General features: G+C 41.2%; 1 protein-coding gene across 1 annotated transcript in view; it reads right to left on the minus strand.

Moving 5' to 3' along the window:
• GABBR2 (gamma-aminobutyric acid type B receptor subunit 2) overlaps positions 1–16,174 on the minus strand; it is a 488,425-nt gene that overhangs the window by 20,630 nt on the left and 451,621 nt on the right. Inside the window, exon 15 of the mRNA XM_054191752.1 lies at positions 4,074–4,298. Coding sequence (XP_054047727.1) covers positions 4,074–4,298 — 225 coding nt within the window. The remainder of the gene's footprint in view (positions 1–4,073; positions 4,299–16,174) is intronic.

Here is a 16,174-nt window from a genome sequence, read left to right on the forward strand (position 1 = left end):
TACAAAGTCCTGCCCTTGGGGAGAAAGAAACCCCAAGCGCCCACCCAAACAGGCAGAGGGGTGTTTGGCTGGAAAGTAGCTTTTCACTAAAGGCACTGGGGATTGTGGTGGACACCAAGTGGAACAAAAGCCGGCAGTAGCCTGGGCCAAAGGAGGTGATCCTTCCTTTCTACTCAGCCCTGGTTAGAACACACCTGGAGTGTTGTGTTCAGGTTTGGGCTCCCCAGTACAAGAGACACATGGACGTACTGAAGAAAGCCCAGTGAAGGGCCACAAAGATGTTGAAAAGGATTGGAGCCTCTATGATACAAGCAGAGGCTCATGATTGTTTAACCTTGAGATGGAAGAGATCGGGGGGACATTATTGATGTGTATAAACATGTGATGGAAGAGAATAAAGAAGATGGTGCCAGACTCTTCTCAGTGGTACCCAATGAAAGGAAGGGAGGCACAGACTAAAAACCAGGAAATTTCATTTAAATATCAGAAAAAAAAAACTTTTTCTACGGCGAGCATGGTCAAACACTGGTATAGATGCTCAGAGAGGTTGGAGAGTATTCATCCCTGGAGATAATCAATACCCAACTGCTCAAGGCCCTCAGTAACCTGCTGTAGCTGAGTCTTCCTAGAGCCCCCTGCCTCTCCTCTCCCCCATTTCTTTGATCCTAATTAGGCTAGTTGTAATGACTGGTGTGTCTAACTCCCAGACCAAAAACTGCATTAAAATGAAGTTAAAGGTGAAGAATGGTAATTACGAGGCTTCTTAAATTAGCAGGCAAAAGCGTTATGAGATAAAAGCTCTGCAATTTGATGTGGTCTAAGTTCAAACTGAATATAAAATAGAAGTATAGCCATCCATCAATTGACTCATCTTCATCTGGGAGTTTATAGCTAAAGACTGGATGATTTGCCACAAGGACATGTGCTCTAATGAATTCATTCACATGGTGTGGATTAGATGGAAAAGTCCATGGGCAATGTTGTTGGCTCACGCTGTACAAGGGATGAGGTTAGATGAGCTTTTTTCTTTTTTTCTGGCCATAAAGTCAGTGGAACTTGCGTCTTGCTGCCTCACATCTGTGCAGTTTCGATTTTGACAGAGTCAATGTTGAATATCTACAACGAGTCAATGCCAAATAGACAAAAAATGCTACCAACACAGAAAATTAATATTTTTAATCCTGGCCCCCTAGAACAAATTTTGCCTTGCTGCTCGACAGGACACTGGATCAGAATTAATGTTTTAGTGCCATTGCAGTCAACGATGGTGTGCACTCGGTGGGTAACAGAAGTGACCATAGTGTTCTGTCTCAAAAGAGATGGAGCAGAAAATACAGAAGGACATTGAAGTTTGATAAACGTGGATAAACACAGGAAAATTACTTCTTGAAGAGAGAATACATAGTAGGATTGCTTCTTTTAAAGAAGTGATGAATATGCTGAAAAATACTGTAGATGTGTTGGCCCTTAAAAAAATAATTAGACATAGCAGTTAACTTCTAACAGGATAAATATACATAACGTATGTTTGAATTCTGCAAAGCCCTTCTACAAGACACCCTTGAACCCAGAAATCTATAATTTAAAAATGTTTGGACATTTTGTGATCGGGTAACACGAAGTAGGGTGCAGTATAATGGATATCAACATTTGTATTTGAGGAAACCTTTAAATGGAGAGAGCAATGAACATTTTTTTTCCCTGATCTATCTTACTCTACTATGGGATTTTCCTCATGTTTTTCTGAGGCACTTGGCGCTGAACGAAATGGCAGTGGATGAGGTGGACATTTAACTGGAGAAGTATAGTAATTGCCATGTTGTAAGTAAGTAAGATTAGTAGAGCATGCAAGAAGTAAGGGAAAAATGTCATGTTTCGTTCCCTAGTTTTCCTACATTGTTGATTAGTTGCCTATTCAGATTCATAAATGGGCTGTGGGGCAAAACTGAACTCCAGCACTGTTGGCCCAGGAGACTGCTGAAGATTAGTCAAAAGGAATGTATTTCACTCTGAATAGCAGAGAACTAGAAGTTCTGGCCCAAACCCACGTTGCTGCTTGCATCTGTCTGGCCACAGTTTAATAAATGAAAAAGTGCAATCTTCCAAGTCTTCATTATCATCTCCTGCACTTGATGAGCCACAGGCTTTAGTATTTCATCAGCAATCTTCCTGTGTCACCAAAATTGTACTAACTGACTACATATTTGTTAAGGGTGCGAGATTTGGTGCCTGTCTCACACTGATACCTTTCCTAGATGTACAAACTGGGTGGTGTTGGATCAAATCTTCTCTGGGGAGCAGAAAGGCCATTGTGAAACCTGTGCTGGAGCAGGCTGCAGGACAGAGTGCTCATGGCACAGCACGGCAAGAAGAAACGTAGGGCAAAATACACAAGCACAAGAAGAAGGACCCTCCAGCTGTGGAAGCACTCACATGGGCATTGGAAGTGCTGCATTCCAGCTCCTGCTTCAACCTCTTATTTTTGTACCTTATCCAATGACCATTTTTAATGCAAAATAGCTAAACATTTGGAAACCTGACAATACATGGAATGAGATTAAGTGCTACATGCTAGAAGGCTACGGTTCATGTTTGTATTTTGAGCAGAAAGAACCGAGAGGAAAAATGAGGGCAGGGTAATTGGGGTTTAAAAAAGCAGATGAAGGGGTTAAAAAAGGAAACAGAAAAGTCATTTCAAAGCCTGCGGCAGCAGAAAAGAAGAATGGGCAAAGGAGCATGAAAGCAAAGGGGCAGAAGAGCATGTCACAGCATTAATAATATTTTCTCTTTGAAGAGAGTTCTGACATTCTGGGGAGGTATTTTTGGCATCAGAGTTTTAATATGCATTTTCATACAGCTTACACACTTAAATCTTGCAGTTTTTTGAAGTACTCTCCATAGCTGTGTTTGTGAATGTTCCCTTAATTTAGAATGAAGCTGTGATTCTTCCCTAAAACCCAGAATAAAAATATGACTATTTATGCCTGTATAGCTTTTTAAAATTTAAGAAGTGAATTGCAGAACTTGTGAAAACATCCTGGTTATTCAGTCCTGGAGAACAAATTACTTCACTTTTTTTGCAGATCAGAAGTCAGCTTCCATTGATAGTCCGTGCCTCTAACTTCGTTTGTGATAAATTTATTAGCTTGTTCCTTTTACACATATAGTTCTTGTTTAGAACCATCACCAGGGATGACACTCAGCACCAGAACCTATTCAATATAATTTGTTCAATACATTGATTGGACATGGATCACTACAGTCACAAACTTTTTATCGCAACTCATTTGAAAACTCACTTCATTTAAGATCCATCATATTCCCGTCTAAAGCTTAACTCTGCAAGTGAAATGATCAAGTTCCAGCCCTCTGTGGGTAAGTGTCTTCTCAGTTCTTCAAACAATACACAACAAACACATCTCAGAGCCCAAAGGAACAAAACGAAATTCAATCTTATGCCTCCCGGTCTGTGCCTCACTTAGCCCACTAATATACCCATTAATAAATATATCTTCAGTGTCAGCATTTGCAGCATACATACAGTTTTCCTCTGAAGTACTGATAAAGTCTATTGTACCATCACATTTGAATACCTCAGAGGTTTCTACACAGTTGACCCGGGTCTTACTGTTTTGTAGGTATAGAGGCAGAGATCCTGATTATCTTGCTTAGGGTACATAAGAAAAATGGCGAAGTAGACAACTGGACCTGTTTCCCCTGAGTCCCCACTTATCACCCTTTCCAAAAAGTTCCTAAAAGTTGGAAATGGAGACTATTCCACTGAAATTACAGAAAACAACCTTTGTTTCCCCAGTCACAGATTCAGTAAAGATATAGGCATTAGAAACGCATGTATTCACACTCCTGTACTTTGCATAGTCCACTTTCTCCAAAATCTCATGAAGCTTTGTTCTTCCTCTCAGGATCCAGAGACAAAAGGTTATTTATGGGCTTGGTTTAGAATTCACACGCATCCCCCGTACTTGAAAAGGCAATGAACTTTTACATATTAAATCGCAATTGCAAAAGAGAAGGGAAAAAAATCCAGACCCCCGCTGAACAAATTCACCTACCTTAGGTACAAACACAAGGCAGAGAGTAATGGTGCTGCAGAATATTATGACTAAAGCAACGATGCAGAACTGCACATTGGGTTGGTCCCGAGTAAGGAACGAAACAGCAGCACCGATAATGCACATTATCCCCACGTTGTACACACTCATTCCGATGTACTTGCTATCATTCAAAGCAGGAATGCTGACATTTCGTGTCTCCCAAGCTAGGAAACACCCGAATAACTGAAATGGTAAAAGAAGGAAAAAAGATTATAATTATAAGAGGAATTGGCTGGCATCCAGAAAAAGCATTAATTTAAAACCGGTATGTTTCCTAACATGACAAATATAGGTGGTATTACAATACGAAGATATACACCTACCTTTTACACAATATCTAATTACCTATGTGATTTGTTGTGCTCACTAGGACAGATTCCTGCTCTCACAAGAAAAATGTGAAATTTGGAATTATTTGCGATGCAAACAAATTTCTCTAAATGCTACAGCTATCTTGATTTTATACTTTCAGTAATTTTTAGAGACAGTCCTTCCTGTTTGTTTTCAAGGATTCCAGTAAAGATATGTGCATTGTTCTTATAGCTATTTTTAGCAGCTGCTCTCAATATACTCTTATCAATCCAGTCATTCATTGTATGATTATCACCTACATTAATAAACAGCAGTGCCAAGATGCGTCCCATGGGAGACAAATATACAATGTAGAAAGTGTCACCCTAGTTGTTCAGACTGCAATTATAATGTCTTTTATTATAGTGGGAGTTGGTAATGGCCTTTCAATTGCAGTTGTCTAATGATTTCTGGCATAAAACATTCTTGTGGCAATTTTTTTGTTTGCTTTTTTGCTTGGTGTATTTTTAAGTTTTAGCCCCTTTGTTACTTGCAATATGCTTTTGCAGTTCAGCAGGGGAAAGTCTTTAGTGTACGGAAGCCATCTTCATCCCTTGAAATGTAATTAGATTTTTCTACAACATGAACTGCTGCAAATGAGTATTTTCTTTCTCTTGCATTCCTCAGAGAAATTCTGGCAAGGCAGTAAAACCATAAATGAACTCAAGACGTTGTAAACAAGTAACCCAGCCCGGTAAGAGTGTATAGTGCCCTGGGAAGAATGACAGGCAGCAGATGGTACTGGAGGGAAGGGAAGGACTGAGACAGGGACCACCACTAAGACCCAAGACATGGTATCTGTGTTTTCTAGCTTTTTCTGATCACACTGGAGGCACAGACAAGGAGGAAAAAGAAAAAAGGTTCGCTCCCATTGACCTTGGTACCCTTCCTCCCAGACCACCACATTTGTCCACTGCCATGTCATGGAGGTAATCTTATCTTTGATACAACTGCAACCCGTGTGGTAATCCAGGCAATTAGAGGTCTATGATGATGCGTTTTGGGGATTAATTACAGTTGCCCAGTAAAAATTTACCTTCTGTTTTTTTCTTGTGGGGAAAAAACATTAAAAATTTCAAAGGCAAATAACCTGGGCTAGAAGAACATTGCTTGGTTGCCAGTCAAGCACAAGAGAGTTGGGAACTGACAGATTTATGTTTGCCGTACCAACTCAGTTTTGCCCTTTTTCGTGCTTTCAACTGTAGTAACAACTGGACGTTAATAACTGCAAATTTCCTGGATTATTTGCTTAGTTTTTACTTCAAGCAACAGTGGCAACAAACCCAACTATCTGTGACTCAGCTCCTTTGCACTCCCACAGAAACGAGCGGGCTGCAGCCACCTACCTACTCGCCCGGGATTCACTTCGGTCCAGGACTTACTGCCGAGCTGCCAGCGCTGCCCTCCCAGTGCTGAGCCGCTCTGCTAGCTTCTTTCGTTCTCTTGCCTACAGCACATATGTTACCCTGCCACATGTTCGTGAGCAGACTCAGCTGGAAGGCTTTGGCGGATTAGGCATCTGCTCTCAGCCCATGGAGCGTGGCAGGCCGGAGGTGCTGCCTAGTCCAAGCAAGCCTCTTGCTCACCCACTTGCCAAACCTGCCGTCACTGCTGCAATCCGTATCGAGACACGGAGGCAGGGGTGGCCCTTCCCATCAACAGCAGCAGTGGTCGCCCTTGCAATCCTCACCCAAGTCTTCCTCCGCACCGTTCCCACCCTGTCCCCTCCACACGCTGCTGCAGGATATGGTCCTCTCCAGGGCACTCCCTTGCCTCCTTGTCACAGACCTACCTCTTCGGTTTTACCCATCCCCTCTAGGAGGACTAGAGCCCACACCTCACCCTGGTCCCTTGTGTCTTCCCCTGCCCTTTCCAGCAGCTGAAGAAGCACAGGAAGAAAAGTATCAGGTCGAAGTATATACTGACAGCTACCTGGAGCAGCGAGGGGTCTCGGACCCATCCAGGTAGGGCAGTTGAGGTGGATAAGCCATTTATCAAGCTGGGTAGCTTTGTGCCAGAGAAGCAACTCATCCTCTAATAAATTTTCAGAGCCTCTCAGGTAATCAAGATGATACTTCCAATAAGGAAGGGTGCAGGCAGCGCTGCTCTGCTGTTGGGTCCGGCACCGTGTACAGATGGAGCAGGGAACACACAGACTCCTCTACAGGCTCTGAAGAAGCAAATTGTCCACTGTATTGACCTGGCTGCGCAGGGGACATACACTGGTGATACTTTTTTTCAGGATACAAACGTATTCCTCCCAGAGACTCCACCGTCTCAGCGGCTGCCTGCTCTGCATTCCCTGCACTCTTGCTGCACTCAGCTGCGCTGCAAATTTACACTTTGTCAGCCCCTGAGCTAACAGGCTGATCTGGGCTGAGCTGTTTAGAGGGGTAGAAGGAATCCTTGTGTCTATGTCTCTCCGTCATGTTTTTAAAGGGATGAGACCCCGATTAACTATGGAGAAGATTTCTTCTCCTGCTACAATTCATTATTAATGAGATTTTTAGGGTTGTAGGTCATCCCTCACTCTCCCCCACTTCTCCCAGTATGAACAGACTCCCTTCCAAAAGCATTATTCTGGGAATACAGCCAACATACTTAAATGAGGCCAGCACTTATTACAAATAATGGGCCGAATTTATAGCCGAGGCAGTTATACAGCGATCTAAAATATCAATTATAATGGAAAAAGATCATTTGAACAGTGTTGTGGGGGTTATGGTTTGGCCCATTCTCATTTATAATTGAGAACAGCGTAGAAAATGGTTAAGTATCTTCCAGATGAAAGGAAGATATTTATATGATAACTAAAGAAAGTGAGAGGCTCTTGCAGCATGTGGGTTTCCTCAGAATGATGCACTATAAATTTGAGAGCATTGTTTTTAATTTTTATTGGCATTTTGGGTAAAATCCTTGCCTCGGGAAGAGAGCTCTCCTTTTCTAAAAGTCAAAGCTCATCTTTGAGACTCAGACATGGATAAAAGCTGAGAGTTTTCTGCAGCCTGCTGCCAGGACAGTGGTGATTGCAGAGATGCTCCTTGTTTGCCTGCGTACAGGTGCCTGCAGGGCTCCGTGGGTTGATAAGATTTCTTGTCTGAGATAGAGCCTTCCTGAAGGAACATGACACTTTGCTTTCCCTCCATCTGCCCTTCTTGTGTTCTCCCTTCCTGAGGCTCAGCCAATCTGCACAAATGAAAGATTCCTTTTTACGACTGCAAAAATCCTGAAAATCCCTAAAATGGCTTGGTTGAGGAATAGAATGCAGATGTTAGCGAAAGGCCCAGATTTCCGTGGTTTCTTGACAAGTTTTGAATACGAAACATATGAGCTCCAGTTAAAACACAGACTCTCAGTATCCCAATTCAGATGCTCTCTACTCCTGGTAGGTAATAAAATAAATTAAATAACTTAAAATAAAATTAAATAACTTTAAACAGTAATCTTCCCCAGCTGTGTAAATCATGCTTCTTATCATGCTGGGGGACACCTAAGTCTTGAGACTGCTGTGCAATTTAAGGCCTATTTGATATTTAAGGCCTGCCGAGATTTGCAACGCAGCTGTCTCTCCTCCTATTGCTCCTGGAGGGCTCAAGCTGGTAAAGGCTTCTCAGAGCACGTCTACTGGCTTGCCCCCCACCTCCCCCCAAAATACAGCATCAGCCATCTTTGTTCAAGACAATGATGCTGGTGACGACCGTTGCATAGCTTTGTGTTCGGGCAACATGGCACAATTCCAGATTTTGCCTTAGATGTGCTCCCTGGCCCCAGACTAGAGGCTGTCTTCAGAAGGAGCTCTCAAACTTCTCTCAGAGCTGTCAGGTTTTATGTAATGAGAGACTGACTGTCTTAATTACTTGGGCACTTGCGTGGGCTGCTAGTTCTGATCTCTGCTGAGAATTTTGATTAAACAGGGATGGAGGCAGGCAGCTCTTAGCAGTGCTAATGTGCTAGAGTTGGAAAGAGGTAGGACACATCTGTCCCCACCATTTTATACCAGTTTGCTTAGGCAGCTCCTTGCTGGCAGTTACAATTCCTATCTTGAGGATCCTGATGGATCCTGTGCATCACAGATGGAATTTGAATAACTCAGGGCTACGCATTCTCCTATAGAAAGCAGTTATCTAAAAGTTAAGGATCACAATAGTCTACTGTCAAGTCTAATCATCTAATTTAAGGCCCTTTGGGGATCTCAACCAAAGACACAACTGGGAAGTTAGTCATTAACTTAAAGCCTTTTCCATTTTGGTCTACTAAATACATATTTTGTTGATGTAGAAAGTGTCATAATATGTTGTTTTGGGTTTTATCTGAAGGTATGAGCTGTTCAGGCAAGATTGGTTTGTTTCATCTTTCGTTTGAGGGTAGGCAGCTTCCATTTGACACTGCACTGATTTAGAGTATTACCTTTGGAGCAGCTGATATGGTGTGTTTAGGCTGTGTTGTCAGTGCACCTAAAAAGGCTGTGAGATAAACATGGTATACATTTGGGGAAAACAGTATCTGAAGGCAATGGGATTATACCACTGTGACTAAAGACAGAACTCTGGTCACCAAGAGAATTCTGTATTAAAGTCTTAGAGGGATAACAGGACTATGGAGAATACAATATTTGTGTTTAACAGGCAAAGTTTGATTTTTAAAAATCTTGTACTGACTAAATTGTGATAGCTGGGAATATAATAAAAGCGTTTGTAGCTGAAGTATTGGAAAACATTTAAGCCTGTTTTTCAAAACTGTACTAGCTAATTAATTTTAAATTTTGCTCACCGGAATTACTGCTAAACACAGTAATGATTGCTTACTGATCCACAACATTTATTAATAAAATCAAGTGTCTAATTTGCTATTGGATTGCATAGACTGGCAGATGACAGGCAGAAAATTATTTATCCTCATATCCTCGTGTCCTGTACTGCCCTTAAAACATTTTGTCTATATCACGGAATCACGGAATCTTCAGAGTTGGAAGGGACCTCTAGAGATCATCTAGTCCAACTCCCCTGCTAGAGCAGGGTTGCCTAAAGCACATCCCTCAGGGCTGCATCCAGGCGGGTCTTGAAAATCTCCAGAGAAGGGGACTCCACAACCTCCCTGGGCAGCCTGTTCCAGTGCTCTGTCACCCTCACTGTAAAGAAGTTTTTCCGTGTATTTGAACAGAACTTCCTATGTTCTAGCTTGTGCCCATTGCCCCTTGTCCTGTCGTTGGGAACCATTGAAAAGAGCCTGGCTCCGTCCTCCTTAAACCCACCCTTTAGGTACTTGTAAACATTAATCAGGTCCCCCCTCAACCTTCTCTTCTCCAGGCTAAAGAGTCCCAGCTCTTTCAGCCTTTCCTCATAAGGGAGATGCTCCAGTCCCATAATCATCTTGGTTGCCCTACGCTGGACTCGCTCCAGTAGTTCCCTGTCCCTCTTGAAATGGGGAGCCCAAAACTGGACACAGCACTCCAGTTGTGGCCTCACCAGTGCAGAGTAGAGGGGAAGAATGACCTCCCTCGACCTACTGGCCACAGTCTTCCCTATGCAGCCCAGGATGCCATTGGCCTTCTTGGCGACAAGGGCACACTGCTGGCTCATGGATAATTTGCTGTCTACCAGGACCCCCAGGTCCTCAGAGCTGCTTCCCAGCATGTCCGCCCCTAACCTATACTGGTGTTTGGCATTCTTCCTTCCCAGGTGCAGGACCCTACACTTGCTTTTGTTGAACCTCATTAGGTTCTTCTCTGCCCAGCTCTCCAGCCTGTCCAGGTCACGCTGGATGGCAGCACGGCCCTCTGGAGTGTCGGCCACCCCTCCCAGCTTGGTATCATCAGCAAATTTGCTGAGGATACACTCTGTCCCCATATGTTTCATTTCAAAGTCACGTCTGCTTATACTTTGAAGATAGGTTATGAGGCAGTATTAAGCAAGAAAGATAAAGAAAGAGAATTATACTGAGGATATCAGACAAGAGCTGAGGAATACCAGAGGAAAAGTCTCCAATCTTGTCAGAAGTCATGCTTGCCAATAACGAGAGGGTATGGTTTTGGAAAGATTATGTATTGGACCAGTCTGCAGCTTTGCGCTAATTACTGTATTGTAGTAGCACTTACTGAGCTCACTTGTGGATCATAGCCCTGCTGTGCTGCATGGAAGAACAAAAGCAAACCTTTACTTCAAAGATCTTGCATCTGGGGATTTGTTAAATGTTTTGGTTTGGGGTGTTTATTTTTTTTCAAGCTAGAGTACTGGGAGATTTCGCCTGCTGTGGCCCTGTAAAACAAAGGCAGTTCTGGACTTTGGACTGTAAACACCTCTCAGACTGAAGTAACTGAGGCTGGAGTTGTGGGTTTCCCTCCTCACGTTCATTCATTGCATCAAGACCATCACCGACGTAGGCACATTTTTATTTCAGTGAAATGGGTGCAGATTTTTTCAATGAGAATTTTGAAAACTTAAAAAAAAAAAAAGGCATTTTTATTTTCAGGTTTTCACTGGAGAATTGGGCAGTAAAACATACTGAGCAGTTTTCAGGAAGATGTACAGAAAAGTGATTTTTTTTTTTTTTTTTAAATCACTAGCACACCAAGTATGGTTAGCAAACTGAAAGACAAAATATATCCTTGTAGGTCTCCTACCTTCACAGTCAGTACAATCTGATATTAAAAATGACTCCCTCCCTTGATCAGGTATGAGTCAGCTGGGTATTTAGTTCATTTTCACACAGCTGCTCCAGGTAGACAGTACTAAAGGGAAGCTTAATATTTCTATTGAGCATTAGGATAATAGCTAAATATTTTTTCAATTGCAGGGTATGATATTCGGCTATTCAGCAGAAGGGTTTTCTTCATAAAGGTCTTGGGAAAGTCCTTTACGCTGCAGGGCACTTAATATGGTCCTGCCCAGGGCAAGATGGAAAAGCAGCTGCACAAAGCTATGGACAGTAACATGCATCCAGATAAAATCTTCCCCTCTGTACTCAAGCCTCCCAAATCAACAGGTTAATAAAATCTTTTCCCTTCTTTCTATACAGACTATATTTGTCTTTCTTCCACTTAACTTCTGCTTAGTCATGAAACACATTATAGCAACGAAGTTGAAACAAATGCACAATTGGTTGTTAGTGAATATCCATTTGGAACAGCTTCATATTGTCTCTGGCGTAAGATTACCACAGACAATCATAGCACTGTAAAACAATCAAACATCTCTTATAAAAACAAGCGTGTGCTACAATTTAAATCTATTTCGGCAATATAAAAACCAATGCCAAGAGACATGTAAGGGAATACTGCAATATCTGCAATATTTCAAGAATATATTTGAAGTTTCCTGATGGTCATAATAGGGAAAAAATTATCCCACAAAACCATAGGGTAACTTATGTTTTGGAATCTAAACCACTGCCAATGTTTTATTAAAGATATAACAAATATCTGGTACCACTATAAACTACCTTGCCCCACCACAAAGCTTAACTATCTTTCTCTTTAATGATGGTAAGGTAAGGTGGGACAGATGGGCTGGTGCTAAACCCGTCATAAATATGAGTTGGAATCGTGCAAAATAATTGAGAAGACGGCACTCCCTTCTTCTGAGTATTCTTTTTGATCATGAAGGAAATTAGGAAAGAATGCAAGTAAATGTGTTAAAGATCAAAGGTATTTTCAGAAAATGATTAGAAATTTTAACATCATCTGGAGACTTCAATTTTTCTATACAGAAAAATTATTAATTTGATAAAGAGATTAATTAAGAATAGACAATTTTTCATGTAGTATCATAAGATAGTTGGGAAGGACTTGAAGAAATCGTCTAGTGCAACCTCCTGCTCAAAAAATGGGCTCAGCTGCCAGGTCAGACCAGGCTGCTCACAGCTTTATTCAGTCTGGTCTTGAAAACTTCCACGGATGAAGGCTCATAAGCCTCTCTGGGCAACCAGCTCCACTGCTTCACTTTCCTCAGCGCGAAAAAAATTGTCTTTCTATCTAGTGTCTATTGAGTAAATATAGTAAATATGTTAAAAATGAGGAGCGCAGGTTACACACCACAGCTGTACTGTTCATACGAGCTCCTGGGCTGGGTGTACAGGGAGGGCTCGAGCACCCGAAGTGGTAGTGAGAAGCTACATCCAGCAAGGACCGTCAAGCTGTCCCTCGGTATCATCTGTAGGTGCCTGAATGCTTTTAGAGCTCAAGTTTCTCCTTCTGTGCATGCTAATGGCTGCCCGGACTCTGTCTGGGTATTTGCTTGCTGGTGCCTGTCACACAGCCAGCCTCTGCCGTGGTCCAGAGAAGAGGCATTTCAGGCTACTGAGGCCCACCTACCCTGGCCAAGGTGCTCTCTTCTGCCCACCAAGGCAAGTGCACCAAGTGCTGACTGAAGACCGCGCTGCTGGGCACTGACGGCAGCCCAAACTCTAAATCGTGGTACTTCTTTTTGCAAATCTACTTCTAAGTCCATGAAAACATTGGAAAAGTAACGTTTATGGATTAGCCATCAAAGCCAAGGAAGCTCCTGCAGAAGGGAGCTACTCGCATCAGGAATAACAGCAACCGAAAGATGTTTGTGTATGTGCTGTAAAAAATCTGCCCTAAACTTCATAAATTTAAAGAAGCTTTCCTTACCTTAAAAATTGTTTTCGTTGTTGTGGAATTTAAACCAAACAAGCAATAAAATTGGATGAAGGCTAGACAGAATGTAACAAAGGTTAAAAAGAGGAAATTCATAATAATGATTATGAATTAAAGTTCTAAAATACAGATAGTGGAAAGGGAAGTTAAGTACACAGTAGAAAACAAATGGCTAGCAGCATTAACGGAATTCATAAGGATTTCTAAAAATGTATGTGGAGAAAAAGGAATCCTAATAATGATTCATTCCTTGGAAGATGACAAATGCAATAGTAATGATAAGCTTAATGAGTATTTTTGTCCTATATTTATATAGAGATGGAACAATGCATTCACGTCTTGCCAAAACAGTGAAATGCAGCTTATTCCAGCTGTAAGAGAGCTCTCGAAAACCCTGTCAAGACAAGCTGTTGTAATCAGAGAGATCCGGTAACTTGCATGCAGGAGTTTTAGGAATTGATTTAGAAGTTGTCTGGACTGCTGGCCTTAATTGTTGATATTTATTGGAATTCTGGCAAAGCTCCAATTACAATATAAAGAGGCCATATGGGAAAAGAGAAAGTGGAACATCTTCAGTGATTACAGAGCTATTATGGTAATTTCTATCCTAAGCAAATTAATGAAATGGCTGATACATGAACTCAGGCAATAAATGACAAAAAAAAAGATAGCGATATAATTCAACATGCTATTATTTTTTTCATTGAGATTGCAAGACTGAATAAAGATAATCACATTTATGCCGCTTACTTGAATTTCTCCATAGTGTTTGTCTTAATACTGCACGGTATTGTTATTTAAAAATAGTATATTACAAAATCAATACAACAAATTTATACCGATTGAAATCTAGGCAACAGATCTCAATGTGTAACTATTAATGAGAAGCTATTGAAAAAAAGGATAAGTTTCCAAAAATTGCTAACCTAATGCTGTCCCACTTTGTACACTGACTGGAAGGAGGCTATAACATCATGGCTGAAAATGATGCAGAGGAAGTAAAGGTGGAGAATGGCAAACAATTAGTAGGTGTCATTTTCATAAAGCAGTAAGATTTTTAGAAAAGTCACAGAAATTTGGCCAAGTTCAGGGTTGCTTGCCTAGAAATAAAGGCATGAGGTCATTTTAGAGAAAGAGGGATAACTAATATGCAAGGCCCACCAAGGTTCAAGGTTTGGAAGTTAGGGCTAGACATATTCAACTCAGTGTTCAGAGAGCCTCAGGAAGCAGAGAGGTTCTTTCAGACTTGAAATTAAGATTGAAAATTATCCCAAAAATATATTTTAGTTGAAAGCTTTATTTGGCTTCATAAATCAATTGCGGAGTTGTGTTGTGCAGTATGTCAACTACAGTGACCAAAATGGAAGGCTGGAACATGAATCATTAGAAGGAATAAAATTTTTTATTCTTAGCAACCTTTACCAAGTCCCATGATGTGTGTGCATCCGTTTTTCCTGTCTCCACTGTGAAATATTGATGTTTTCATCCTTATCAAAGTTAGATAAGGAGCATATGTTAAAACCTGTGTATCAGAAGTGGACAGTAATATTAGTTACAGCTTAAAAAACCCTCAATTAACAGGGGTAAAACAGGGTAAAAGTAGGCTTTGTTATGCAGAGCAACAGCCGAACTGAAACTATACCTTGGCCTTGAAAGCCTGTTTCTCAGTAGCTGAATAATAGGTAACTGTAATAATACCTCAGCAACACAATAAAACTTCCAGTATATGTACACCTTGAATCTAGTGTTAATGAAACACATTATCAGGAAGAGAGGAATCAAACTGTAGACAAGTCTAGCGTGTGTGGTTAAGAAGCAAATCACCCCAGAGGAGTCCAATCCATCCTTAATCTGGTATTGTTCTGGCCGAGATCAGAAAAAAAACGCAGAGCCCTCAGAATGATGTTAGTGCACTCACTGATAATGCTCCACTGGCAAGTTTAAGATGGTGTCATTTCTATCATCCTTTGGAATATATGAAATAAACGTACTTTTCAACCATGTCTACATCATCAGAAATCAAAAGCTAGACATACTGCAACTGATGGTCACCATGCACACGCAGAGAGACCTTGAACTTGTATGTAGCCTTTTAGGAGCTGAACCCGAGACGGGAAAAAACCCGAGTCCCATATGTATGTATGGTGGGACTTGGCCAGGGTCGCTAAGAAGACTAATACAACGACAAAGGCAAGGTTTAGGATGGTTGTCTTCCTATTGTTCTCTGGTCACCAGTCTTGAGGAATCTCAATCCAATAACTGAGAAGCTTTTGTGCAGTTAGTAAGCATTTCCTCACATCCCTTCAAAGGCAGTCGAAGAATTGTGAATCTGAATTTTGCTTACTTTAATATAGAATGAACTGGTGCATTCTGGTGAGTAATGTCTTCCCTTATCTCGCCTCGCATTGCCTTCCCTGCCCTTTCCTGCCCTTCTGTGCTCTGCCCTACCCCGAGTGATCTATTCACTGCATCAGTGCATTTAAGTCATCAGAATGGACAGTATTGCTTTCTATCTTCAAGCCAAAATAGAAAAGCACCTTTTTAGGTTATCCCAGTTTTTTTGTATTCTGATTTTGAGACAACAGGAGGTCACTGTAAATAATTTTGGCCTGAGTAAATCATTAAGCCATTTCACCTTAAATATTGCATTATACTGTAATTAGCAATACTAGCTCTTTAGTATAAAGTATGTTAAATTACAGATAAGTATCTTATTATTACAAACTGCAGAATTTCCTATTAGATAAACCTTTATAAAATGATACAGTAACATGAGAGGTTCTGGTTTTTCTTCTGAGGGCAAAGTATGTATGGCGTACAGAAACATCTTTGGTGATGAGATAAAACGCATCGATCCTGTTGTCCTCATATAACTCACCATAGCAATTATTTAAGTGATTCAGAAGAGTATCTTCCTTTTTCATATGCAGGGATTTGTGCAATACAAAGGGCACTGGAGTAATAAAAAGTGTATATTTCACTGATGGTTATGAAACACTGTGTGCCTGAAATAAGTATAGTGACTAATGCCAAACGGCATTTGCAAACTTAAACAAACTGAGTCACATATCTTGTAGAAAACAGTCCGACATAC

This window comes from Rissa tridactyla, chromosome 2, assembly GCF_028500815.1.
Source record: "Rissa tridactyla isolate bRisTri1 chromosome 2, bRisTri1.patW.cur.20221130, whole genome shotgun sequence".
In the NCBI taxonomy this organism is placed as follows: Eukaryota; Metazoa; Chordata; class Aves; order Charadriiformes; family Laridae; genus Rissa; species Rissa tridactyla.